The sequence below is a fragment of the Mustela nigripes genome, chromosome 7 (genome assembly GCF_022355385.1).
Source record: "Mustela nigripes isolate SB6536 chromosome 7, MUSNIG.SB6536, whole genome shotgun sequence".
Classification (NCBI taxonomy): Eukaryota; Metazoa; Chordata; class Mammalia; order Carnivora; family Mustelidae; genus Mustela; species Mustela nigripes.
The window spans coordinates 118776170-118801789 of NC_081563.1; the positions used below are offsets into that span (position 1 = coordinate 118776170).

General features: G+C 39.6%; 1 protein-coding gene across 1 annotated transcript in view; it reads right to left on the bottom strand.

Moving 5' to 3' along the window:
• SAMHD1 (SAM and HD domain containing deoxynucleoside triphosphate triphosphohydrolase 1) overlaps positions 1-25620 on the bottom strand; it is a 60601-nt gene that overhangs the window by 21883 nt on the left and 13098 nt on the right. Inside the window, exons 4-10 of the mRNA XM_059406965.1 lie at positions 17155-17315; positions 14739-14854; positions 12525-12595; positions 5181-5336; positions 2012-2112; positions 1731-1839; positions 598-689 (exon numbers count right to left, since the gene is read on the bottom strand). Of these exons, the coding sequence (XP_059262948.1) occupies positions 598-689; positions 1731-1839; positions 2012-2112; positions 5181-5336; positions 12525-12595; positions 14739-14854; positions 17155-17315 (806 nt within the window). The remainder of the gene's footprint in view (positions 1-597; positions 690-1730; positions 1840-2011; positions 2113-5180; positions 5337-12524; positions 12596-14738; positions 14855-17154; positions 17316-25620) is intronic.

Sequence of the window (25620 nt, forward strand, 5' to 3'; positions counted from 1 at the left end):
AAGTTAAAACTATTTCGGAGACATGGAATGAACTCACACTCTACTTTCGAGAACTCTTTATGGGTCTGTGAGTCTCACAGAGATGTATGGCTCTACTTTTATCTACCTGGCTGAACTTTTCTGCTATGGTTCTCACTGGGTCAGGGAGAAGAGGTGAAATTCCTATTGGTTTTGCTATTTTCTACTAATTTTGATAAATAACTGACATGGTGAGGATAGACATTAATCTTAATTCTTAAAATTAATGTTTGTCATTAGTTTCAGAGTGTCAATTATTCATGTCCTATCTCCCACCTTGATCCTAATGTCTGGCACATAAGCAACTGCCTCTGGGGAGGTCTGAGCCATTGCCCCTTCATGTCTTGCTGAAGCCAACTCTTCCACACTTCATCTATCCCCTTTATTCATTCTCCTCTTTTTCCTCCAAGTTTACTTTTTGCTAGTTTTTGTTGTATTAAGGGAACCATTTCAGATTTATTCACTTAAAGTTCACTTAAAATTTGCTTGAATTCACCTAGAAAGCTCAACTTGACCTAAGAATGATCTAACAAAGCATCACAAAAAATTTTATAGGGAAATAGCAGTTGAATTTCTTACATTGTATCAATGATGTTGCCAATTTTGTGTTGATAAGCTCTGCGGTGCAAAGAGTTGCGAGTATGGAACATGTCATATAGATTCCCAACCTCCTGCAGGAAAACATAAAATAAATATTAATGCAGGATCCGGTTCTGTTACCCTTGTTAGCAGACAAGTACACAGGACAAGGAAAAGGAATGGTGACAGACAGACAAGAAAGCTATGCACAGGAGCTACCTCATTAAAATCCCTGAGTCCATTAAAAAACTAAGGGGCAGGAGAGTAAAATCATTTCTTGGTTTGCAACGTTTCTTCTTAGTAACAAAATCTATCGCTCTAACTCTGTAGCAGGTTGTTTTACGCATCTTCAGTATGTTTTTTAATCTCAACAAGTCTAGAAATTAGGCATTATTCTTATATTCTTTATTCTCAAAAGAAAGACTTTTTCTTTTCTTTTCTTTTCTTTTTTTTAAAGATTTTATGTATTTGACAGACTGAGAGAGAGAATACGGAAGCAGAGGGAGAGCAGGCAGAGGGAGAAGCAGGCTCCCCGCTGAGCAAGGGAGTCGATCCTAGGATTGTGGGATCATTACCTGAGCCAAAGGCAGACACTTAACCATCTGAGCCACCCAGGTATCCCAAAGAAAGACTTTCTGCAGTATAATGCCATACTACTCTTTAGTTACATGACTCTAATTAGGAAGGACCTAATGATTTAGTATCTTACCTATTATGAAACACTAATATAGATCACTAACTATGGTTAAGGAGGAGACTTGAGCCAAACTTTCTGGGCTGAAATTCTAGTTCTGCCATTCATTAACTCTATGTTTTCTCTGTGCTTCAACTTGCTCACCTATTAAGTGGCATAAGAATAGTATCTATTTTATACGGTTGTGAGGACTGAGTTAATCCACCTAAAGCATTTAAAACAGTGCCTAGCGCAACACTCAATAAATGTCTGTTGTAGCTTTATTATTATTTAACAATGCAGAAAATGAAAAGAACTTTATGATTCTTACAAGTGCTAAGCGTAAAGTAAAAAGATTGATAATTTATCAGGTTGTGATTTTTCCAAATTATTGAATGATTACTTCTACACTTCGAACTAGGAACAACACCTTCTTTATTGTTCCTTTGACATAGCTCACCTTATCTCTAGGACAAATACACTTCCCATTCTCTACTTCACAGACACGGGCAAATTTAATAAAGCGCTTGTAGTCAAAATTATTTTGGATTCCAAGATGATGGCAGTCCCTGGAAAGATTCCAAAGCAGAGAGATGAAATTCTTCAATGCGGAAACTATACCTTAAATATTAACACTAAATGTATCCAAGGATTTCAATTTTTATTTATTTAAATAAAAATAAAATATATTTAAATGATATAAGAATTTTAACCAGTTTTCCTGAAATGTTCAGTGCATACCTGGCAAAATAATCCCATTTGTCCACATCGATGCCAGTTCTTTTATTGGCCACTATCTCATAAAGGAAGCTTTTCTCTTTAGGACGCCCTTTATATGGCCACTGGAAGACAAGAAAACTCACAATAGTTTTAGGATACGAACTGTATCTATTTATAAGCAAAGCAAAGCAACTGTGTTAACCTAAAAATTATAAACAGATACTTGAATGGGAATGTGAGATAACTTAGAAGGTTCTAGTTTTTCCTTCTTCCACTTAATTCCTAAACTAGTAGAAAAAGGAAAAGAAATGCTAAGGTATGTGATATCCTATTAATACTAAACCTTGTGCCATTGAAAGGATCCTAACTCATTGCATTTATTTTATTTTTTTTTTAAGATTTTTATTTACTTATTTGACAGACAGAGATCACAAGTAGGTAGAGGCAGGCAGTGAGAGAGGAGGAAGCAGGTTCCCCGAGGAGCAGAGAGCTCAATGCGGGGCTCAATCCCACGACCCTGGGATCATGACCTGAGCTAAAGGCAGAAGCTATAACCCACTGATCCACCCAGGTGCCCCTCATTGCATTTCTGATAACCAACATCTTTCTTCTTTTCTTGGCTTTAAAGTTTCTTTAAAATATAAAATTTAGGGTGCCGGGCACCTGGGTGGCTCAGTGGGTTAAGCCTCTGCCTTCGGCTCAGGTCATGATCTCAGGGTCCTGGGATCAAGTCCCGCATCGGGCTCTCTGCTTGGCAGGGAGGCTGCTTCCTCCTCTCTCTCTCTGCCCTGCCTCTCTGCCTACTTATGATCTCGCTCTGTCAAATAAATAAATAAAATCTTAAAAAAAAATAAAAAATAAAAATATAAAATATAAAATCTAATTATAAATTGTAAGAATGACTCTCATATGCTAATGCTTAAATTTATGCATGAAAATAGTATTATCAAAGTAGTTAAACATCTAGTCTAAATGAAATGATTCAGCCCCACGAGCCCCCACATCATGCTCCCTGTTCAGCACAGAGACTGCTATTTCCGCTCCCTCTGCAGCTCCTCCTGCTGACATGCTCTCTCTCTGTCAAATAAATAAAATCTTTTTAAAAAAAGAATTTTTGAAGCTCCCATATTTTGGAAATAGAATATTTGCTTCAAAATCCAGCTCTTCACCTTACATTTTACAAATAGATTTGTATATACTCACTGAAAAAACTTAAACTCAGAGGGAAATTTATTTTTTATTTTTTTAAAAGATTTTATTTATTCATTTGACAGACAGAGATCACAAGTAGGCAGAGAGGCAGGCAGAGAGAGGGAGGAAAGCAGGCTCCCTGCTGAGCAGAGAGCCCGGTGCGGGGCTCTATCCCAGGACCCTGAGATCATGACCTGAGCCGAAGGCAGAGGCTTAACCCACTGAGCCACCCAGGTGCCCTGGGAAATTATTTTTCAACTTCTTTTTTATTATTTATTTTTTAAAGTACTTTATTTATTTGAAAGAGAGAGCGAGCATGAGCAGGAGGAGGGAAAGAGGAAGAGGCAGACTCCCTGCTGAGCAGGACGCTTGATCCCAGAACTCTGGGATCATGACCTGGTCGGAAGGCAGATAGATGCTTAACCAACTGGGTCACCCAGGTGCCCCATTTATCTATCTCTCTATCTCTCTGAGGGGGGAGGGGCAGATGGAGAAGGAGAGACAGAATCCCAAGTAGGCTCCATGCCCAGCGCAGTCTGACCTGGGGCTCAATCCCATGACCCTAAGATCATGACCTGAGCCTAAACCAAGAGTTGGACACTTAATCAACCAAGCCACCCAGTCAATAAGTGTCTGCCTTCGGCTTAGGTCATGATCCCAGGGTCCTGGGATCGAGTCCCACGTCAGGCTCCCTGCTTGGCGGGAAGCTTGCTTCTCTCTCTCCTACTCCCCCTGCTTGTGTTCCCTCTTTCACTGTCTCTCTGTCAAATAAATGGATAAAATCTTTAAAAACAACAACAGCAGCAAAAACAAACAAAAAAACAAAAACAAGCCACCCAGGTGCCCCTCAGCTTCTTTTTAATTAAAACAAACAAACAAAAAAACCTAAACTTTCCGGGGCGCCTGGGTGGCTCAGTGGGTTAAAGCCTCTGCCTTCAGCTGGGGTCATGATCCCAGGGTCCTGGGATGGAGCCCCATATCGGCTTGGCAGGGAGCCTGCTTCCTCCCCCCTCTCTCTCTGCCTGCCTCTCTGCCTACTTGTGATCTCTCTCTGTCAAATAAATAAATAAAATCTTAAAAAAAAAACAAAAACAAAACCCTAAACTTTCCTTTGAACTATTCAACCTTTTTTCTAGTTCCTCATATATCTAAATATTTCAGATGCAATTTTCTTTTAAAGATTTTGTTTATTTATTTGACAGACAGAGATCACAAATAGGCAGAGGTGCAGGCAGAGAGAGGGGGGTAAGCAGACTCCCCCTGAGCAGAGAGCCCCACGGGGCTCAATCCCAGGACCCTGGGATCATGATCTGAGAGGCTTTAACACACTGAGCCACCCAGGCGCCCAAGATGCTATTTTTTTTATAATTTTATTTTTTTCTCTTCTTTTTAAATTTCCTTTTCTGAGCTGTGCCCCCTCTTATCCTTTCCTCCCCTCACTTCCCATTCCCTCCCATCTTTCCCCCAAGCACTCAAACATGTTAATTTTAATGGAGAAACAAGACACACACTTCTACATTTTCCAAACATTACCTCTGGCTCCTATATAGAATATTGCATACATATATTCACCAAAAAATATTTACACATGTATTTTAACTTGGGGGGGGTAACTTCTAAAGATCTCAGTTAAGAGATTAAAAAAAAAGATAAGCCTTTCATTTTTTTGTATTAAATAGTAGAAACATATAATGTATTTTATTACTTAGTCTCCCTAAAATAGCCAAATATCTCTTTTCTTTCTTTAATTAATTTTTTTTATTTTTTTTTTATAAACATATAATGTATTTTTATCCCCAGGGGTACAGGTCTGTGAATCGCCAGGTTTACACACTTCACAGCACTCACCATAGCAATACCCTCCCCAATGTCCGTAACCCCACCTCCCCTCCCCGCCCCCCTCCCCTCTAAATATCTCTTTTCAAATAGCTCTGAAGGAAACTAGGAAAGACTAGATGGGAAACACAGTCAATTCAAATTAAATGGTACAAAAACTTACCAAAGAATGTTTGATTGGTGATTCAAGTGGTCCTGCAATTAGTTCCTTGATAAAGCAAATGTCTTCTTCAGGGACAAGACCGTAGTATTTCATGACTGCTTTGAGTCCATTAGAATTAACGAGGTGCTCAAACATCATCAGTGAGCCCTGTTCATGCTAAGAAAAGTCAACACAGTATGGTCTGTTATAGACTCCAGTGCATTAGAGACCCCAGATAATCCAAATTATTCTTGATTCGAGGTAATTCAAAGATAAATTTCTACTGCATGTTGATTATCTAGCTTTTGACTACTGTCTTGCAGATATTTTCTTTTTAAAGTAGGCTACACACCCAGCATGGAGCCCAATGCAGGGCTTTAACACATGATCCTGAGACCTAGACGTGAGCTGAGAGCAAGAGTCAGATGCCTAACCAGCTGAGCACCCAGATACCCCTTGCAGATATTTTTTAAAACCTGTCAAATTTGTCTGTATTTTACTAGCTTATAAACATTTTACATATCGTGTTCATTATTATTTCATAAATATATTTAATACGGGGCACCTGGGTGGCTCAGTCAATTAAGCATCTGCCTTCAGCTGAGGTCATGATCCCAGGGTCCTTGATCAACAAAGAGCCTGTTTCTCCCTCTGCCTGCCTGCCTGCTGCTTCCCTGCTTGTGCACTTGTTCTCTCTCTCTCTCACTCTGTCAAATAAATAAAATCCTTTAAAAAAAGTAATAAATATATTTAATGAGATATAATCATTTACAGTACAGAAGTACTGCACAGATATGATAGAGAAGAATATTACCCAGTCACACAGTAGAATCCTGTTTGAATGAGCATCACTATAAAATTCAGTTCAGTTGAAGGGCCTGGCTGGCTGAATTGGTGGAGCAATCTCGATCTTGGGTTGTGAGTTCAACCCTAACATGGGGTGTGAAGCCTACTTAAAATAAAATTAAAATTTCAAAAAAGGGGTGCCTGGGTGGCTCAGTGGGTTAAGCTTCTGCCTTCAGCTCAGGTCATGATCTTAGGGTCCTGGTATCAAGCCCCGCATCGGGCTCTGCTCTGCAGGGAGCCTGCTTCCCCCTCTCTCTCTGCCTGCCTCTCTGCCAACTTGTGAGCTTACTCTCTGTGACATATAAATAACTAAAATCTTAAAAAAAATTTTTTTTCAAAAAAAAAAAAAAATCAGCTCTATTGTTGCACCAACCTTGAAAACACCAAGTTACAAATTCTGTTAGCACTTCCATCTAGTGGCAAAACATGGTAACTGCAAACTTGCCAGTAAAAACAAAAAAGTATTTTGGAGCTCGGAGGTCAACATCTACATGGGAATCTTGAACTAGCCTCTTTCTATTCCTCTGTCTCTGTTCACTCACTCATAACTGTAAAGATCAAATGATCTCCTGAAGACATTGGTGCCATCACAGGTCTTACCAAAAACTGAGTCAATATGAAAACAAAACACCTGGATGGACCTATAACTATTTTAAAAAAAATGAATAAGATGCATATTAATTATAAAGAGAAAAAACAGTTAAAGTTTATAATGGAGAAATCTGGTAAACATTGCCTTAATGAAATGATCAAAGTTAGTATCACCAGCAATGTGCTAAACAGATTTTATGTGCCTCTGATGTGAAATACTAAGAAGATATAATGTGACATTCTACTGAAAATACATACTCTGACAGTATGTATCAGAAAACTGCAAACATCAGACAAATTGAGGGACATTCCAGAAACAACTCAACTGTACTCTTCAAAAATAACAAGGTTGTAAAAGATGAAGACTGAAGACTTATTCCAGATCAAAAGGAGAGTAAAGAGAAATCACAACTAAGTAGTATGTATGGATCAGGGAGATGGAAAAAAAAAAAAAGTTTTCTTCCTCCTTTTCTATACAGACAATTGGTGCAATTTGAAAGGAAGTAAAGGGCGCCTGGGTGGCTCAGTGGGTTAAGCCTCTGCCTTCGGCTCGGGTCATGATCTCAGGGTCCTGGGATCGAGGCCCACATCGGGCTCTCTGCTCAGCGGGGAGTCTGCTTCTCCCTTTCTCTGCCTGCCTCTCTGCCTACTTGTGATCTCTCTCTCTCTCTATTTCAAATAAATAAATAAAATCTTAAAAAAAAAGCAAAAAAAGAAAGGAAGTAAAAATTAGATAATAGTATAGCACCAATATTAATTTTCTGATTTTGGTACTTGTATTGGGGTTATGTAAAAGAGTGTTCTTGTTTTTAGGACATACCCTCTTAAGTATTTAGGAATGAAGGGGTTTGTGTACAACTTACTTTCAAATGGTTCAGAAAAAAATATTACTTTTAAAAGATTTTTATTAACTAATCTCTACACCCCATATGGGGCTCAAACTAATAAGCCAGAGATCAAGAGTCCCATGCTCCACTGACTGAGCCAGCCAGGTAACCCCCAAAACTGTATATATTACAGAAGAATTTAAGTCCCCCAAAGATAGAACAATGGACAAGAGCAACGAAAATTATAAGCAACTCAGGAGTAAATATAACAAAAGATGTATAAAGTCTTTATGTAGAAAATTATAAAATTTATAATACAAGAGAAAAGGGCCAAAGATACTCAATAAAAGAACAGGGTGTGAACAATTGTCCTACCAACTATCAAGACTTATTATAAAGTAATAGTAATTAAGGAAATGTGGAATGGGGCACCTGGGTGAGTCAGTGGTTGTGTGTCTGACTCATGATTTCAGCTTGGGGGGTGATCTTGGGGTCATGGGACTGAGCCCCATGTTGGGCTCCCCACTCAGTGTAGAGTCTGTTTGGGATTCTGTCTTTCTCTCCCTCTGCCCCTCCCCTGCTCCCGTGTTCTCTCTCTCTCAAATAAATAAATAAATATTTAAAAGAATAAATACAAAAATAAAAGAACAAAAATAAATAAATAGGGATGCCTGGGTGGCTCAGTCAGGTAGACATCTGACTCTTGATTTTAACTTCGGTCATGATCTTCTGGGTCATGGAATATGCTCTCAGTAAAGGGGTCTGTTTGGGGACTTTCTCTCTGCCCCTCCCTCCTCTCTCTCTCTCAAAATAAATAAATCTTGAAAAAAATAAAAATAAAAATAAATAGAATCCTAAAGTGAAAAGCCAAAATTTTTTTTAACTTTAATTTTTTAAAGTTTATTTATTTATGTAATCTTCACACCCAATGTGGGGCTTGAACTCAAAACCATGAGATCAAGAGCTGCATACTCTAGTGACTGAGCCAGCCAACCAGGCAGTCCTGAAAGGTCAATTTTTTTTTTTTTTAAGATGTACTTATTTATTTCAGAGACAGAGCACAAATGGGAGGGGCAGAAGGAAAGAGAATCTCAAGCAGACTCAGTGCCAAGCAAGGAGCCCCACATTGGTCTTGATTCCATGACCCGGAAATCAGGGTCTAAGCTGAAACCAAGAGTCAGACCTTAACTGACTATGCCATCCAAACACCTCTATTTATTTATTTTTTTTCTTTTTGTTGTTGTTGTTTAAGATTTTATTTTTTATTTGACAGAGAGAGAGACAGAGAGAGAAAAATACAAAGTCTCTCAAATACGAAGACTTGGAAATTAGGGTTCCTTGATCTCAGGGTTCTGAGCTCAAGCCCCATGTTGGGTATGGAGCCTACTTTAAAAAATAAATACAAAGACTTGCAAATGGCCGAATAGATCCTATTTAGATCAGTCTTGCTGAAGAAAACAACTATTAAGTCTGGACAACTTCCTACAGGTACTGGCCAGTGACCAAAAGTGAACAGATGTGAGAAGGAAGTTAACACTTGGAAGAAAAAAGCCTTGGGCAACATGCCAGTCTTTCATGGCCTGTAGCATGAGGTCCCAAGGCAGCAAAACTACAGAGAAACTACCCATCTTAGTTGAAGAACTAGAATACTTCATCAGAATTTAAAATTTGTTTCTCAAAAGGCACCATTAGAAAAAATGAATTGGCAAGTTCCAGACAGGAGAAAAATCTTCACATAACTATTATACACACACACACACTACATACACTATTTTATATATATAGTTAAATCATATACATATATAATTACTCAAATCAACAATTAAAAGGCAAACAATCATATTTTTAAATGGGCTAATGTTAAAAGAACACTTCATGAAAGATATATCAATAAAGCACAGGGGCACCTGGGTGATTCAGTTGGTTAAATGTCTGCCTTCAGCTCGGTCACAATCTCAGAAGTCTGGGATTGAACCCCACATCAGGCTCCTTATTCAGCGGGAACCTGCTTCTCCCTCTCCTCCCCATTTGTGCTCTCTCTAGTTATCTGTCACTATCTGTCTCTCTCTCTCAAATAAATAAATAAATCTTTAAAAAAAAAAAATAGCTACAGGAAGGGCGCCTGTGTAGCTCAGTGGTTAAGCAGCTGACTTCAGCTCAGGTCATGATCCCATGGTCCTGGGATCGAGTCCCACATCAGGCTCCATGCTCAGCAGGGAGCTTGCTTCTTTCTCTGCCTGCTGTTCCCCTGCTTGTTGTGCTCTTTCTCTCTCTCTGACAAATAAATAAATAAAATCTTAAAAAAAAAAAAAAACTACAGGAAATAGTATTCAATGTATATCAAAGAATGTCAATTAAAAAAAAAACCCAAACAGGGGCGCCTGGGTGGCTCAGTGGGTTAAAGCCGCTGCCTTCGGCTCAGGTCATGATCTCAGGGTCCTGGAATCGAGCCCCACATCGGGCTCTCTGCTCAGCGGGGAGCCTGCTTCCTCCTCTCTCTCTGCCTGCCTCTCTGCCTACTTGTGATCTCTGTCTGTCAAGTAAATAAATAAAATCTTAAAAAAAAAAAAAAAAACCCAAACAAACCAAAATCCCCCACCTAAACCCCACAGAAGACCACTGACACTTATTAGGCAAATCTAAAAATCCAAATGTTAAAGAGGCTACAGAACAGGAAATCTCCCACACTCCTGACAGAGCATAACATGGTACAGTATGGGAGAGGTCAGGGACTTTCTTACAAAGCAAACATGCATCTACTTTATGATCTGGTACTTGTAGGCATTTTACCTAAAATAAATGAAGACATTTTCCATGAAAATCATGTACAGTAATGTGTATAGCAACCTCATTTGTAATAGTCAAAAAGTGAAAACAACCCAAATTCTATCAAAGGGGAAAAGGATAAACCAATCACAACTTACCCATACAATGGAATATTAACTCAGCAATAAGCAGGGATTAAGAGGTGATGCACGCAACATGAAGGAAACTCACAATCATCATGTTGTGTATGAATAAAAGCAAGACACAAGAGAGTATCTATGAAATGATTCTACTAATATTAAATCTAAGAACAGACAAAGCTAAGTTATGTTTATAAAAATCCAGATGAGGGAGAAGCGGGCATTGACTGAGAAAGGCATAAGGGAATTAAGATGAAGACATTTCATATCTTGACTTGGGTAGTAGTTACGAGGATGTATACAACCGCCTAAATTCATGAACCAGGGTCTCAGACTGGCTCAGTCAGTGGAGTGTGTGACTCTTGATCTTGGGGTTATGAGTTTGAGCCCCATGTTAGGTGTAGAGATGTCTTAAAATAAACAAACAAACTTTAAAAAATTTTACTGAACTGTACACTTAAGATCAGTACAACTTACTATATGTGAATATAGTTTTTTTCTTTCTTTAAAAGGAAAAAAAAATAGGGGCACCTGGTTGGCCCAGTTGGTGAAGATGTGACTCTTGATCTCGGGATTAAGAGTTCAAGCCCCACGTTGGGTTACTTAAAAAAAGTAAAATATTTTTTAAAAAGAAAGAAAATAGGGCGCCTGGGTGGCTCAGTGGGTTAAGCCGCTGCCTTCGGCTCAGGTCATGATCTCAGGGTCCTGGGATCGAGTCCCGCATCGGGCTCTCTGCTCAGCAGGAGCCTGCTTCCTCCTCTCTCTCTCTCTGCCTGCCTCTCTGCCTACTTGTGATCTCTCTCTGTAAAATAAATAAATAAAATCTTAAAAAAAAAAAAAAAAAAAAAAAGAAAGAAAATAGAGGTTGACATGGAAGAACCAACCATTCAGCACATACTAATATTCTTTTCTACTTCAGGTTCCAGAAATATAATGTGGCAAAAAATGGAAGTCAGCATAACTTCACTTTTCAAAAACTAATTCCAAAGACTGGGTCAGCCACCTGCATATCCTTAATTATAAAACAGTTCAGTTAATATAAATGATGAAACTTGCCTGGTATCGGCTACTTCATGATAAAGAAAAAGTAAGTTAAAAAGGAGCTGGCCTTTTATTTAATTTTTTCAACGATGTGATAGAACAGTAAGAGCATTAAATTAGCAGCTAGAGGGACAACTGGGTGGCTCAGGCAGTTAGGCATCAGCCTTTGGCTCAGGTCATGATCTTGGGATCCTGGGACTGAACCCTGAGTTTCTTGCTCAGCAGGGAGTCTGTTTTCCCCTATCCCTCTGCACCTCCACCCCACTGGTAGTCTGTGTGTGTGTCTCTCTCATATAAATAAATAAAATCTTCTTAAAAAAATTAGCAGCTAGGGGCTCCTGGGTGGCTCAGGGGTTGAGCCTCTGCCTTCAGCTCAGGGTCCTGGGATTGAGCCCAGCATTAGGCTCCCTGCTCAGCAGGGAGCCTGCTTCCCACACTCTCTCTGCTGCCTCTCTGCCTACTGGTGATCTCTCTCTCTCTCTGTGTCAAAAAATTAAATAAAAAAAATTTTTTTTTGAATTAACAGCTAGAAAACCTGGTTTTCTAGTGCTGGCTCTACCATTTAAAAGCTTTGTGATTTTTTAAAAATATATATTTATTTATTTATTTGAGAGAGAGAGACAAAGAGAGAGAGCATGTGAGCCAGGGGAAGAGGCAGGAGAGGAAACAGACTCCTCCCTCAGCAAAGTGGGGCAAAACCTCACCACCAAGAGATCATGATCTAAGCCGAAACCAAGAGTTGTTCACTTAACTGAATAGCACCCAGGTGCCCCAAGCTTTGTGATTGCTTTGTATATCAGTACACCTTTGTGAGTTTCAAGTTCCTTTATACTTATAAAAGGGTAGATAATGGGGGTGCCTGGGTGGCTCAGTGGGTTTAGCCTCTGACTTCGGTTCGGGTCATGATCTCAGGGTCCTGGGATCGAGTCCCGCATTGGGCTCTCTGCTTAGCAGGGAGCCTGCTTCCCTCTATCTCTCTCTCTACCTCCCTCTCCGTCTACTTGTGATCTCTCTCTGTCAAATAAATAAAATCTTAAAAAAAAAAAAAGACTACTGGGAGATCAAATGAAATATATATATATATATATTAGTATACTGTAATGGGGAAGTATACTATCACACAGCAGTGGTTGCTTGAATATAGGACTACGTACCGTCCATTTCACATCTGGGCGAGCAAGTGGAATAAATCTTCCATCAAACATATGTGAAAATGGCCCATGACCTTAAAAACAAAAGCAGCCTTAGAACAAGGAAACTGTTTATAAGCTGGTAAAAGATGAATCTATTTTTTTAATCTTTAAGCTTAACTTGAAAACCAACGGAAATTAATAATCTATAAGTACATCACAAAATACCACAAACAAATCCTCCCTTCCTATTTTCTAAAACAAGAGAACAGGAAATAAAACCACATAGGAAAGTAAGCTGTCCATGGAAGGGTCTCTGAGTCATCAGAGCTTACATAAATCTGAGGAAAGGATAGTTTCTGTGTAACGTAAAGGAATGTCAAGGAAAAAACTGGCATCTTCAGATTGAATATATTAGAATAGCCATTTTAAGTGTGCCTGGGTGGCTCAGGGTTAAGCCTCTGCCTTTGGCTCAGGTCATGGTCCCAGCGTTCTGGGATGGAGCCCCACATCAGGCTCTCTGCTCGGCAGGGAGACTGCTTCCCTTCCTCTCTCTCTGCCTGCCTCTCTGCCTACTTGTGATCTCTCTGTCAAATAAATAAATAAAATCTTAAAAAAAAAAAAAAAAGAATAGCCATTTTAATTTTAGTATATGTGCTGCCGAAGCGAGCACAAGAATAGCCATTTTAAAACAATCCACTGGGGCGCAGGAAGAAAATAATATAACTTCATTCTTCTACTCTCATCCTTTTAAAAGGGATCTCTTTTCATGTAAATTTTATAATGTACTTAATATATTTTATAGAAATATACACACTCAGATTTTTACTGCTGATGTGGGCAACCAAAAGTAGAGCTCACTAGTTCACCTTATTTGTAAGTGATTTTTAATATTCCACTCATTTAATAATATGAAACTCTGTTGACACGCAACTATGTAATTATCAGAATTTCTGAAATGGGTTACTTGGCTGAAGAAGGACTCTACCTGGACCAGGCCAGGGCTTTTCTGCAAATCACAGTCTACAAAAAGCCTCATGAATGCAGTGCTCAGAGTCCTAGGGACTGGCAAAGTTTTCTCAATGACATGCTCTCAAAATACCTAGATCTGTTAGATTTATCATCTAGGAGTGATAATGGTCTACTGAAATCTCCAAGCTAAAGAGAGTGCCCTACCCCTTTAAGAATCTGGCTGTTTGAAAGACTGAGACTTCCTTTTCCCTGCCCTGAGGGCACACACAAACTCTTAGGCTACTCCAACAGGGCAGGAATAAATTACAAAGATAAGGGGGTAAAAACTCCTATAAGGAGAGGACAATCTCTTTTCTCTTTCTTTGTCAAAGAAGAATGATACTCTTTTACTTGGATTTAAGTGGTCCAAGACCGCACCTGGGTCAGGGAAAAAAAAGCAGTACTCTAAATCTGTTGTTAATCCCCTAGCACAGGGGCGCCTGGGTGGCTCAGTGGGTTAAAGCCTCTGCCTTCAGCTCAGGTCATGATCCCAGGGAGGGAGACCCACATAGGTTCTCTGCTCAGCGGGGAGCCTGCTTCCCCCTCTCTCTCTGCCTGCCTCTCTGCCTACTTGTGATCTCTCCTGTCAAATAAATAAATAAAATCTTAAAAAAAAAATCTGCTAGTGCAGATTACGCATTCTAGGTTTGAGAAGAATGGATTTGATAAAGTAACTGAAAGATAATGGCGATTTTTTAACAAGGAGAATAAAACAAAGATAACACAGCCTCCTAATCACAGTAGTCAAAAAAAAATCCCGGGCGCCTGGGTGGCTCAGTGGATTAAGCCGCTGCCTTCGGCTCAGGTCATGATCTCAGGATCCTGGGATCGAGTCCCGCATCGGGCTCTCTGCTCAGCAGGGAGCCTGCTTCCCTCTCTCTCTCTCTCTGGCTGCCTCTCTGTCTACTTGTGATCTCTCTCTGTCAAATAAATAAATCTTTAAAAAAAGAAAAAAAAAAAGAAAAAAAAAATCTCACTATCAGAAAGTCCTTTCATATAACTTGTAGCAAAGATGTGTAATGTGAGAAATCCATTGAAAGACAACAACAACAACAACAACAAAAAGTAGCAATGCTTTGGGGTTATGAATCATTCCAAGAAGAAGCAATGGCACATTTAGATTAATGTTAAGTGCAGAATTAAAACACAATTTTCATATATCTTTTAGTTAATCAGATTTTTAAATTTCAAATTACATGAACAGTTTTTGTTCTTTGCACAGCATACCGAGATCATGACAAAGGCCAGCAATCTGAACACAGAGCACATCCCGTTCACTTATCTGCAGCTCTGGTTGTTTCTCCCGCAGTGCACGAACCAGACATCCTGCTAGATACCCTACACTGAAGAGTAAGCAAAACAAAAAAGCAACATAAAATCACTCTTCTGTTTGTTGAAAGATGATACTATTAAACCTCAAGAAATTTAACATGTTTCTCAAATGTTCTAATGTATCTCTACAACAAGTTAACAGAGTAGTCAAGTTTCAGAACTTGTTTCAGAACTAAGCAATAACACACAAACAGAATACCCAATCCCAACAGATTGGGAATTCACAATCAAAAATCACTAGGGAAAAGCAACATCAAAACCACAATGAGATACCACCCTCACATGCATTAGAAAGGCTATTATAAAACCAAACCAAACCAAACCCCCAAAAAACAAAATAACACATGTTGGCTAGGACAAGGAGAAATTAGAACCCTTATACACTATTGCTGGGAATGTATAATGGCGCAACCACTATGAAAAACAATATGGTAGCTGCTCAAAAAATTAAAAATAGAATTATCATATGATCTAGCAGTATGTAGCCAAAACACTGAAAGCAGAGTCTCAAAGAGATATATGCACACCAATGTTCACAGCAACACTATTCACAATAACCAGAGGTGGAAGCAAACTGAGTGTCCACTCACAAATAAAGGGATAAACAAAATATGGTAAAAGCATATAACTGAGTATTATCATCTTAAAAAGAAAAGAAATTCTCACACATGCTCCAGCATAGGTGAACTTTGAGAAAATTATGCTAAGTGAATGGAGCCAGTCACAAAAAGACAAATACCGTAGGATATTACTTATATGAGGTACCTAGAGTAGTTAAATTCATAGAAACAATGTAGAATGGTGATGACTGGTGGCTAGGAGAGGAGAATGGGGAATTGTTATTTAATGGATATATAGAGTTTCAGTTTTACAAAATGAAAAGGTTCTGGAGTTTAGCTGAAGAATAATAGAGATATATTTAACACTACTGAACTGTATACTTAAAAATGGTGTGGATGGTAAATTTTATATTCCGTGTATTTTATCACACAAAAATTTTTTTTCAAAGAAGTAGGACTTCTGGCATTTTAATTTTTACAACATAGATTGAAGATAAAGGACTGACAAATGCCAAATGCACTTTTAGCACTTTCCCCCTGAAAGTAATTCCTGAGAATACAGTATCTTTCTTTTTCCCTTTAACTCTGAACTCCACAAAGTTAGAGACAATTGCTACCATGTTGGTTTGGTAGGGCCTAGTGAGTTTTCAATAAATATGTGTTGATGAATGAATGCACATTTGAGTAGACACTTGTGTTCTTGCTATTAAAAACACTTCAAGGGCGCCTGGGTGGCTCAGTGGGTTAAGCCGCTGCCTTCGGCTCAGGTCCTGATCTCAGGGTCTTGGGATGGAGTCCCGCATTGGGCTCTCTGCTCAGCAGGGAGCCTGCTTCCCTCTCTCTCTCTGCCTGCCTCTCCGACTACTTGTGATTTCTCTCTGTCAAATAAATAAATAAAATCTTAAAAAAAAAAAAAAAAACACTTAAAAAAGGGGTGCCTGGGTGGCTCAGTGGGTTAAAACCTCTGCTTTCAGCTCAGGTCATGATCCCAGGGTCCTGGGATCGAGCCCCGCGTCAGGCTCTCTGCTCCTCCCCTCTCTCTCCGCCTGCCTCTCTGCCTGCTTGTGATTTCTCTCTGTCAAATAAATAAAATGTTTAAAAAACAAAATAAAATAAAAACAAAAACAAAACCCACTTAAAAAAAAAACCCACAAAAGACAAAAAACACTTTAAAACAAATAAAACGAACGGTGTGAATACTTCATGAAACCTACAACTGTCAAGTTCTTCCCAGCAGAGCCCATGTTCTCCAGGCTCCAGATTTTACAATGGAAAAGCAGACCGAATTCTCAACTTAGTTGTAATAACAGAGGTGTCACCGTCTCTCAGCCTGTGAATATTTTTCTGATCTACAAATTTCCTGATAGGTGAAGAAAAACATCTGCTTTCAAAGGCAATTCTATATAAGACTATACAGGAAAGTTAAATAATCAAACTTACAAAGTTAGTCATATCAGTAACTGACCCTGTTGGGTTTTAAATATTTCAACACAAATACATCATCCAAATGACCTGTCAATAGACAGTTTGATTATCTTTCCAGTAAAGATCTGAATTGGCTTATAAGAATACATAAAATAAACAGAATATAGCAAGGCAAATCAAAGCCTCAATTTTCTTATCAACAAAATATGGGTGTTATTACCATTTTATAAAACTATTTATTCTCTAAAAGATGAGATGAAACAGTTATTTCATGTGATAAGGAAAGTGCTTAATAACTGTAAATTCCCCATTAACTGCCTTCTTACCCTAGACTGTGCTCAAATCGATTGTGCGAAGCACCTGGAAAAATGTAGTAACTGCCTCCCAACTGTTTGATATATCGAAGCCGCTGAAATTGAGGTGTGTCAATGATTCGGATGAGGAGAGGGTGGAGTTCAATGTGGCCATGGATAGGATCATTAATTACCTAGAAAATTATGTTTAAATTAATATCAGTAACAACATGTAAGTCCAACTAAAATTTTGTGCAACCGTTCCTATCTATAGTGCACAAAGCTATTCAATTGTTCTCAAGTAAGAACATGACTACAGGCAACAATAAAATATTAATATCATTACCTTATTACTACCAGACAGATCAAGTATATTAGATCAGGGTATATTTTACTTCTTCTTAATGGATTCTAATAATAGAAAGATTAGAATTTCAATCTTTTCATTTTGATTTGATTAGCCTTTAATAAGTTAGTCTTGAATTCAAGTTCAACATACTTACTTAACACACGCATTCAGATCATAAAAGCCATATTGCCATAGGCAATGTGTATATTTTCTCCCCAAATGTATCTATATACTACCTATTGGGGAGAGAGGGAGGAAGAGAGGAAGAAAGAAAGCTTCCTATCATATACATAAGAGGTGGGAAAATAAAATTCTGAGGCGGGAAAATTAAATTCTATATACTTAATATTATTCAGAAATACTTTTATTTAGTAAAAATAAATTTTACAATTATTTGTTACTCTAAGTTTAAACAAGGTTCAACATGGGTCAAGATTTAATGCTCCTCTATATTCTCTAAATAAAGATACTTCTTGGGGCACCTGGGTGGCTCCATTGGTTAAGCAACTGACTCTTGGTTTCGGCTCAGTCATGATCTCAGGGTAGTGAGATGGAGCTCTATGTCAGGCTGTGTGCTCAGCACAGAGTATGCTTAAGATTTTCTCTCTCGGGGGGCCTGGGTGGCTCAGTGGGTTAAAGCCTCTGCCTTCAGCTCAGGTCATGATCCCAGGATCCTGGGATCAAGCCCCCGAATCGGGCTCTCTGCTCAGCAGGGAGCCTGCTTCCTTCTCTCTCTGCCTGCCTCTCTGCCTACTTGTGACCTCTGTCTGTCAAATAAATAAATAAAAATCTTTAAAACACACACACACACACACACACACACACACAAAAGGTTCTCTCTCTCTCTGTGGGGCACCTGGGTGGCTCAGTTGTTAAGCATCTGCCTTTGGCCCAGGTCGTGATCCCAGTGTCCTCGGATCGAGCCATATATCGGACTCCCCAGTCAGCAGGGAGCCTGCTTCACAGGGAGCCAGCTCCCCTGTGCTTGTGTTACCTCTCTTGCTATATCTATCATAAATAAATAAAATCTTGAAAAAAAAAAAGTGTTCCTGGCTGGCTCAGTGGGGTAAAGCCTCTGCCTTCGGCTCAGGTCATGATCCCAGGGTCCTGGGATGGAGCCCCACATCAGGCTCTCTGCTCAGCATGGAGCCTGCTTCCTCCTCTCTCTCTGCCTGTCTCTCTGCCTACTTGTGATCTCTGTCTATCAAATAAATAAATAAAATCTTGGAAGAAAAAGAAAATTTTTAAGGGATGCCTGTGTGGTTCAGTCATTTCATTAAGTGTCTGCCTTCGGCTCAGGTCATGATTCCAGGGTCCTTGGATTGAGTCCTATATGGGACTCCCTGCTCAGCAACGAGCCTGCTTCTCCCTTTCCCTCTCGCCCTGCTTGTGTTCCCTCTTTCACTGTCTCTCTCTGTCGAATAAACAAATAAAATCTTAAAAAAAAAAGAAAGAAAAATTAAAAAAAGATTCTTGCTATCCCTCTCCCTTTGCCCTTCCTCCAAGTATGAGTCCTCCCTCTCTTGCTATAAAATAAATAAAATCTTAAATAAAAAATAAAGATACTTGTTTTTTTAACTATCCACAACTGCCTTTTAAAGAGAAAGATACAAAACAAAAAATGGAATTTAATGAATAATCTAATTCATGATTTTCTTTTCTTTTTTTTTTTTTTAAATTCATGATTTTCAAACTGCTTCAAATTTTTCCATTAAGTTTCTTAAAAATGTATGGAATTCTGTGAGGTGAAGGGCTTTGTATGTGTCATTTACTGCCATATTCTCGGAACTCATTACACGGCATAGTGCTTGACAAATAGTAGGAGCTCAAATATGTTTTTTTGTTTGTTTGTTTGTTTTTTTTAAGATTTTATTTATTTGAGGGACGCCTGGGTGGCTCAGTTGGTTAAGCAGCTGCCTTTGGCTCAGGTCATGATCCCAGCGTCCTGGGATCGAGTCCCACATCGGGCTCCTTGCTCAGCAGGGAGCCTGCTTCTCCCTCTGCCTCTGCCTGCCATTCTGTCTGCCTGTGCTCGCTCTCCCCCCCCCTCTCTCTGATAAATAAATAAAATCTTAAAAAAAAAAATTAAAAAAAAATTTTATTTATTTGAGAGAGAGAGAGAACAAGTGGTTGGGAAGGCCAGAGAGAGAGAGATAGAGAAAAGCAGGTTTCCCACTGAGCAGGGAGAGGGATCCTAGGACCTAGAGATCATGACCTGAGCCGAAGGCAGGTGCTTAACCCAGTGACTCACCCAGACACCTCCTAAGTGTTTTAAATGACTACTTTTGGGTGCCTGGGTGGCTCAGTCACTAAGTGTCTGCCTTTGATTCAGGTCATAATTCCAGGGTCCTTGGATTGAGTCCTGCATTGGGCTCTCTGCTCATCAGGGAGCCTGTTTTTCCCTCTCTCCCTACTTGTGTTTCCTCTCCCACTGTCTCTTCTGTCAAATATATAAAATCTTTAAAAAAAATAAGGGGCGCCTGGGTGGCTTGGTGGGTTAAAGCCTCTGCCTTTGGCTCAGGTCATGATCCCAGGGTACTGGGATTGAAGCCTGGAATCGGGCTCTCTGCTCAGCGGGGAGCCTGCTTCCCCCTTCCTCTCTCTCTTCCTCTCTCTCTACTTGTGATCTCTGTCAAATGAATAAATAAAATCTTTAAAAAGTAACAATAAATAAAATAAATAAATAAAATATTAAAAAAAAGAAAGATATCTTTAATATATTTAAAATAAAAAAATCAATAAATGACTACTGTTAAGGAGGCTGGGTGGCTCAGTGGGCTGATTGTCTCCCTTTGGCTCAGGTCATGATCCCAGAGTCCCAGGATCGAGCCCCACATCTGGTTCCCTGCTTAGCACAGAGTCTGCTTCTCCCTCCCCCTCTGCTTCTCCCCCTGCTTGTGCTCTTTCTCTATCACTTATACTCTCTGACACATAAATAAAATATTTAAAAATAAATAAATAAATAAAGTTGAACTGTCATTGGAAATATACATATGTTAAGATGCTACTATAGGGGTACCTGGGTGGGTCAGTGGGTTAAAGCCTCTGCCTTCAGCTCAGGTCATGATCCTGGAGTCCTGGGATCGAGCCCCGCATCAGGCTCTCTGCTTAGCAGGGAGCCTGCTTCCTTCTCTCTCTCTCTCTCTCTGCCTGCCTCTCTGCCTACTTGTGATCTCTGTCTGTCAAATAAATAAATAAAATCTTTAAAAAAAAAAAAAAAAGATGCTACTATAGTTAAAGTTTACCATGCCCGTACACAGAAATATATAAAATATGAATTAGAGAAGCTCAATGATGTAAAGAAGCTTAAAGGGTTTATCTGGTCCAACATCTGAAGATGTTGGTGATAAAGAAGTCATTTCCTTTAAAAATAGCTCAATTCAAGTTGCACACTGACAGCGTGAGTCAAGTAATGACTAGAATTTACAACTTTGTTAAACAATGTGTATGCATATTAACAAAGATGAGATTTATTTTATTTTTTTTAAGATGAGATTTATGGTTGATGACTGGTATTATATTTTTTCACCCTTCTCTATAAAGCCACTTTATCACCATAATAAACTATACCAAGTTCAGTCACCTCTAATAATATACCAAGAATGACATCAAAGTATTCCTGGAATAGAAGACAAGAGTCAATGTTGTTAAATTCAACCTCTGGATGTCCCTATCAGACAAGAAAATGTTCCAAAATCTTTAAAGATTTATGTAATTGAGGGGGGCAGGCAGAGGGAGAGGGAGAGAGACTACTAAGCAGACTCCATGCTGAGCTTAGAGCCCAAATCTGGTCTTGATCTCACCACCCTGAGGGATGTTCAACCCAGGTGTCAAATCCCAAAATCTTTAAATATATGACAAGCAGGGGGGCACCTGGGTGGCTCAGTGGGTTAAAGCCTCTACCTTTGGCTTGGGTTATGATCCCAGGGTCCTGGGATCAAGTCCCATGTCGGGCTCTTTGCCCACTTGTGATCTTTGTCTGTCAAATAAATAAATAAAATCTTTAAAAAAAAAAGATCTGTAAAATGATTAAGTGCCGGGACGCCTGGGTGGCTCAGTTGGTTAAGCAGCTGCCTTCGGCTCAGGTCATGATCCCAGCGTCCTGGGATCGAGTCCCACATCGGGCTCCTTGCTCCGCAGGGAGCCTGCTTCTCCCTCTGACTCTGCCTTCCACTCTGTCTGCCTGTGCTCGCTCTCACTCTCTCTCTCTTACAAATAAATAAATAAAATCTTTAAAAAAAAAAAAAAAATGATTAAGTGCCTTTGATGCATTTTGACATGAAAAGTGTAAATTATATGTTAAAAATGTTTTTGTTTTTTTTTTAAAGATTTTATTTATTTATTTGACAGAGAGAGATCACAAGTAGGCAGAGAGGCAAGCAGAGAGAGAGGAAGGGAAGCAGGCCCCCCGCTGAGCAGAGAGCCCGATGCAGGACTCGATCCCAGGACCCTGAGATCATGACCTGAGCCGAAGGCAGCGGCTCAATCCACTGAGCCACCCAGGCGCCCCGTTAAAAATGTTTTTCAGTGAGTTCTTTTTTTTTATTTTTATCTTTTTAATAGATTTTATTTATCTGTTTGAGAGAAAGAGAGAGAATGCATGGGCGAAGGGATAGAAGGAAACGGAGAGAGTAGTCTCCACACTCTCATGGCCCTAGGACCCCGAGACCATGACCTGAGCCGAAAGCAGAAGCAGAGGCAGAGGCACCCCTAATTATGCTTTTAAAAAAAACAAAAAGATTTATTTGAGAGAGAGAGAGAGCATGCGATCGTGCACACGAAAGTGGGTAGAGGGGCAGAGGGAAAGCAAGAACCTCAAGCAGCTCCACGCTGAGCATAAACGCAACAGCAGGGCTTGATTTCATGACTGGAGACCATGACCGGAGCTGAAATTAAGAGCCAGAGACTCTGGGGCACCTGGGTGGCTTCAGTGGGTTAGGCCTCTGCCTTGGCTCAGGTCATGATATCAGGGTCCTGGGATCAAGCCCCATGTTGGGCTCTCTCCTCAGCAGGATGCCTGCTTTCCCCTCTCTCTCTCTGCCTGCCTCTCTGCCTGCTTGTGATCGCTCTCTGTCAGATAAATAAATAAAAAAGATCTCTGTCAGATAAATTTAAAAAAAAAAAAAAAAAAGGACCAGAGACTCAATGAGCCACTCAGGTGCCCCCCCCTTTTTTTTTTTTTTAAAGCAAGCTCTATGCCCAGTGTGGGGCCTGAACGCACGACATGAGATCAAGAATTGCATGCTAAAAAGACAAAAAGAGTCGCATGCCCTACAGACTGATAGACTGAGCCAGGCACCCCAATAATTATCCTTATAGTGGCTCCACATCATTAATGAACTTTTTATTTTATTTTTATTTTTTTTTAAAGATTTTATTTATTTATTTGACAGATCACAAGCAGGCAGAGAGGCAGGCAGAGAGAGGAAGGGAAGCAGGTTCCCCACTGAGCAAAGAGCCTGATGAGGGGCTGGATCCCAGGACCCTGGGATCATAACCTGAGCAGAAGGCAGAGGCTTTAACCCACTGAGCCACCCAGGCGCCCTCATTAATGAACTTTTTTTAAAAAGATTTTTAAATTTATTTTGAGAGAGTGTGCACGCTTGTGTGAGTGCATGAGCAAGTGGGGGAAGGAAGGGGCAGTGGAACAGGGAAAATCTCAACCAGACTACACACTGAGCACAGAGCCGGACAGGAGGCTTAATTTCACACACGGAGATAATGACCTGAGCCAAAATTGAGAGTCAGATGTTTAACTGACTGAGCCACCTAGGTGCCCCTGATGAACTAACATTTTTAAACCATTTAAACCTTTGGGCGCTTGGGTGGCTCAGCAGGTTAAAGCCTCTGCCTTCAGCCCAGGTCATGATCCCAGGGTCCTGGGATCGAGCCCCGCATCGGGCTCTCTGCTCAGTGCAGAGCCTGCTTCTCTCTCTCTCTGCCTGCCTCTCTGCCTTCTTGTGTTCTCTGTCAAATAAATAAATAAAATCTTAAAAAAAAAAAAAAAGGCCATTTAAACCATTAAATTATAACATTTAAACCATTTTAATGCTGGGTAAGAAGTTGTTGGTAATTCAAGTTATATTATTTCCTATTCCCTTTCCAACTATTAACGAGTATGAATATATTAAAGTGTTTTGATCAGTGTTTATACTGTTATTTTTATTCTCCCAGTATTATTTAATATAAACTACTCCTTACCCTTACTTGTCACTTTTAAAGATTATCTGATACGTTTCAAACAATCCTTTTGTCTATGCCAAACACTGAGGATGAGATGAGTAAGGTACCATTCCTCCTGCCCTCTGGAGGAAATAATAGAATATATGTCCAGAGTAGTGGCAAGAGAGAATGGTAAAAAAGAAAAAGGAGAGAGGGGGAGCCATCAGAGAGATACAGAGCTGGTGATGTTATAATTTAACACATATTAAGAGAAAGTACATAAAGCAGGCATTTCACTCCCTTTAAGATTCATTTTACAAATTAGCACCTGTTAGGTGCTATTTTAGCACCTATTAGATTGAACACTATAATTCCTCTTTACTGTTACACAATTCCCAGTTTCAGAGACCAACTAAATTTAGCATGAAAAAAATTGACCCAAGAATAAGTATTGATCTTGGGTTAGGCAATGGTTTCTTGGCTATGATAAGAGACATCCTGGATATGATTGAAAGACAAAAAGAAAAAAACTAAGGGCACATGGATGGTTCAGTCAGTTAGGTTGTGATCCCAGTGTCCTGGGATCAAGCCCCACCTTGGGCTCCCTGTTTAGCAGGGCCTGCTTCTCCCTCTCTCTCTGCTTGCTGCTCCCTTTGCTTGTGCTCTGTCAAATGAATAAATAAAAACTTATAAAAAAATAAAATGGACTGTATCAAAATGAAAAGCTTTTGTGCTTTAAATAACAGCACCAAAGGGGTGCCTGGGTGGCTTAGTGGGTTAAGCCTCTGCCTTAGGCTCAGGTCGTGATCCCAGGGTCCTGGGGTCAAGTCCTGCATCAGGCTTTCTGCTCAGCAGGGAGCCTGCATCCCCCTCTCTCTCTACCTGCCTCTCTGCCTACTCGTGATCTCTCTTTCTCTCGGTGTCAAATAAATAAATAAAATCTTTAAAAATAAATAAATAAGGGGCGCCTGGGTGGCTCAGTGGATTAAGCCACTGCCTTCGGCTCAGGTCATGATCTCAGTGTCCTGGGATCGAGCCCCGCATCGGGCTCTTTGCTCAGCGGGAGCCTGCTTCTCTCTCTCTCTGCCTGACTCTCCGCCTACTTGTGATCTCTCTCTCTGTCAAATAAATAAATAAAATTAAAAAAAAAAAATAAATAAATAAATAAATAAATAAATAAAATAAAAAATAAAGAACAACACCAAGAAAGTAAAGATGATCCAGAGAACAGGAAAAAATTTGCATATCATATATCTGATAAAGGTGTGATAAGGGACTTATATCCAAAATAGGTAAAGAATAATTTATTTATTTATTTATTTATTTTTAAGTAATCTCTATGCCCGACGTGGGGCTTTAACTCATGACCCTGAGATGGAGACCTGCACACGTTACTGACTGAGCCAGCCAGGAGCTCCAACTTGTAGGCTTTAAGTGACTGAATCATGAGCTTCGTGAATTATATCTCACTAAATCTGTTCTTTAAAAAAAAAAAAAAAGGAGAATAAGAAGCTGATACCAAATTAAAATAGGAATCAATTATTTGTTCCACTGTGCTGCTACTGGAACTAAAATCATATAAGCTATCAATTTTATTACTATACAGTGACTTACTGACTAAAGTATTTAGTAACTTTAATATATAGTCTCAACAACTATAATTTATAATCTATAAATATGGTTAGTTTCCCGTTAGTTAGTTTCCTATATTCTATAAATATAGTTAGTTTCCCGTTTCTGACAAAAAACAGAGTAGGGCGCCTGGGTGGCTCAGTGGGTTAAGCCGCTGCCTTCGGCTCAGGTCATGATCTCAGGGTCCTGGGATCGAGTCCCACATCGGGCTCTCTGCTCAGCAGGGGCCTGCTTCCTTCCCTTCCCCTCTCTCTGCCTGCCTCTCTGCCTACTGTGATCTCTCTCTGTCAAATAAATAAATAAAATCTTAAAAAAAAAAAAAAAGGAAAAGGAAAGGGACCAACACTTTGTATGTA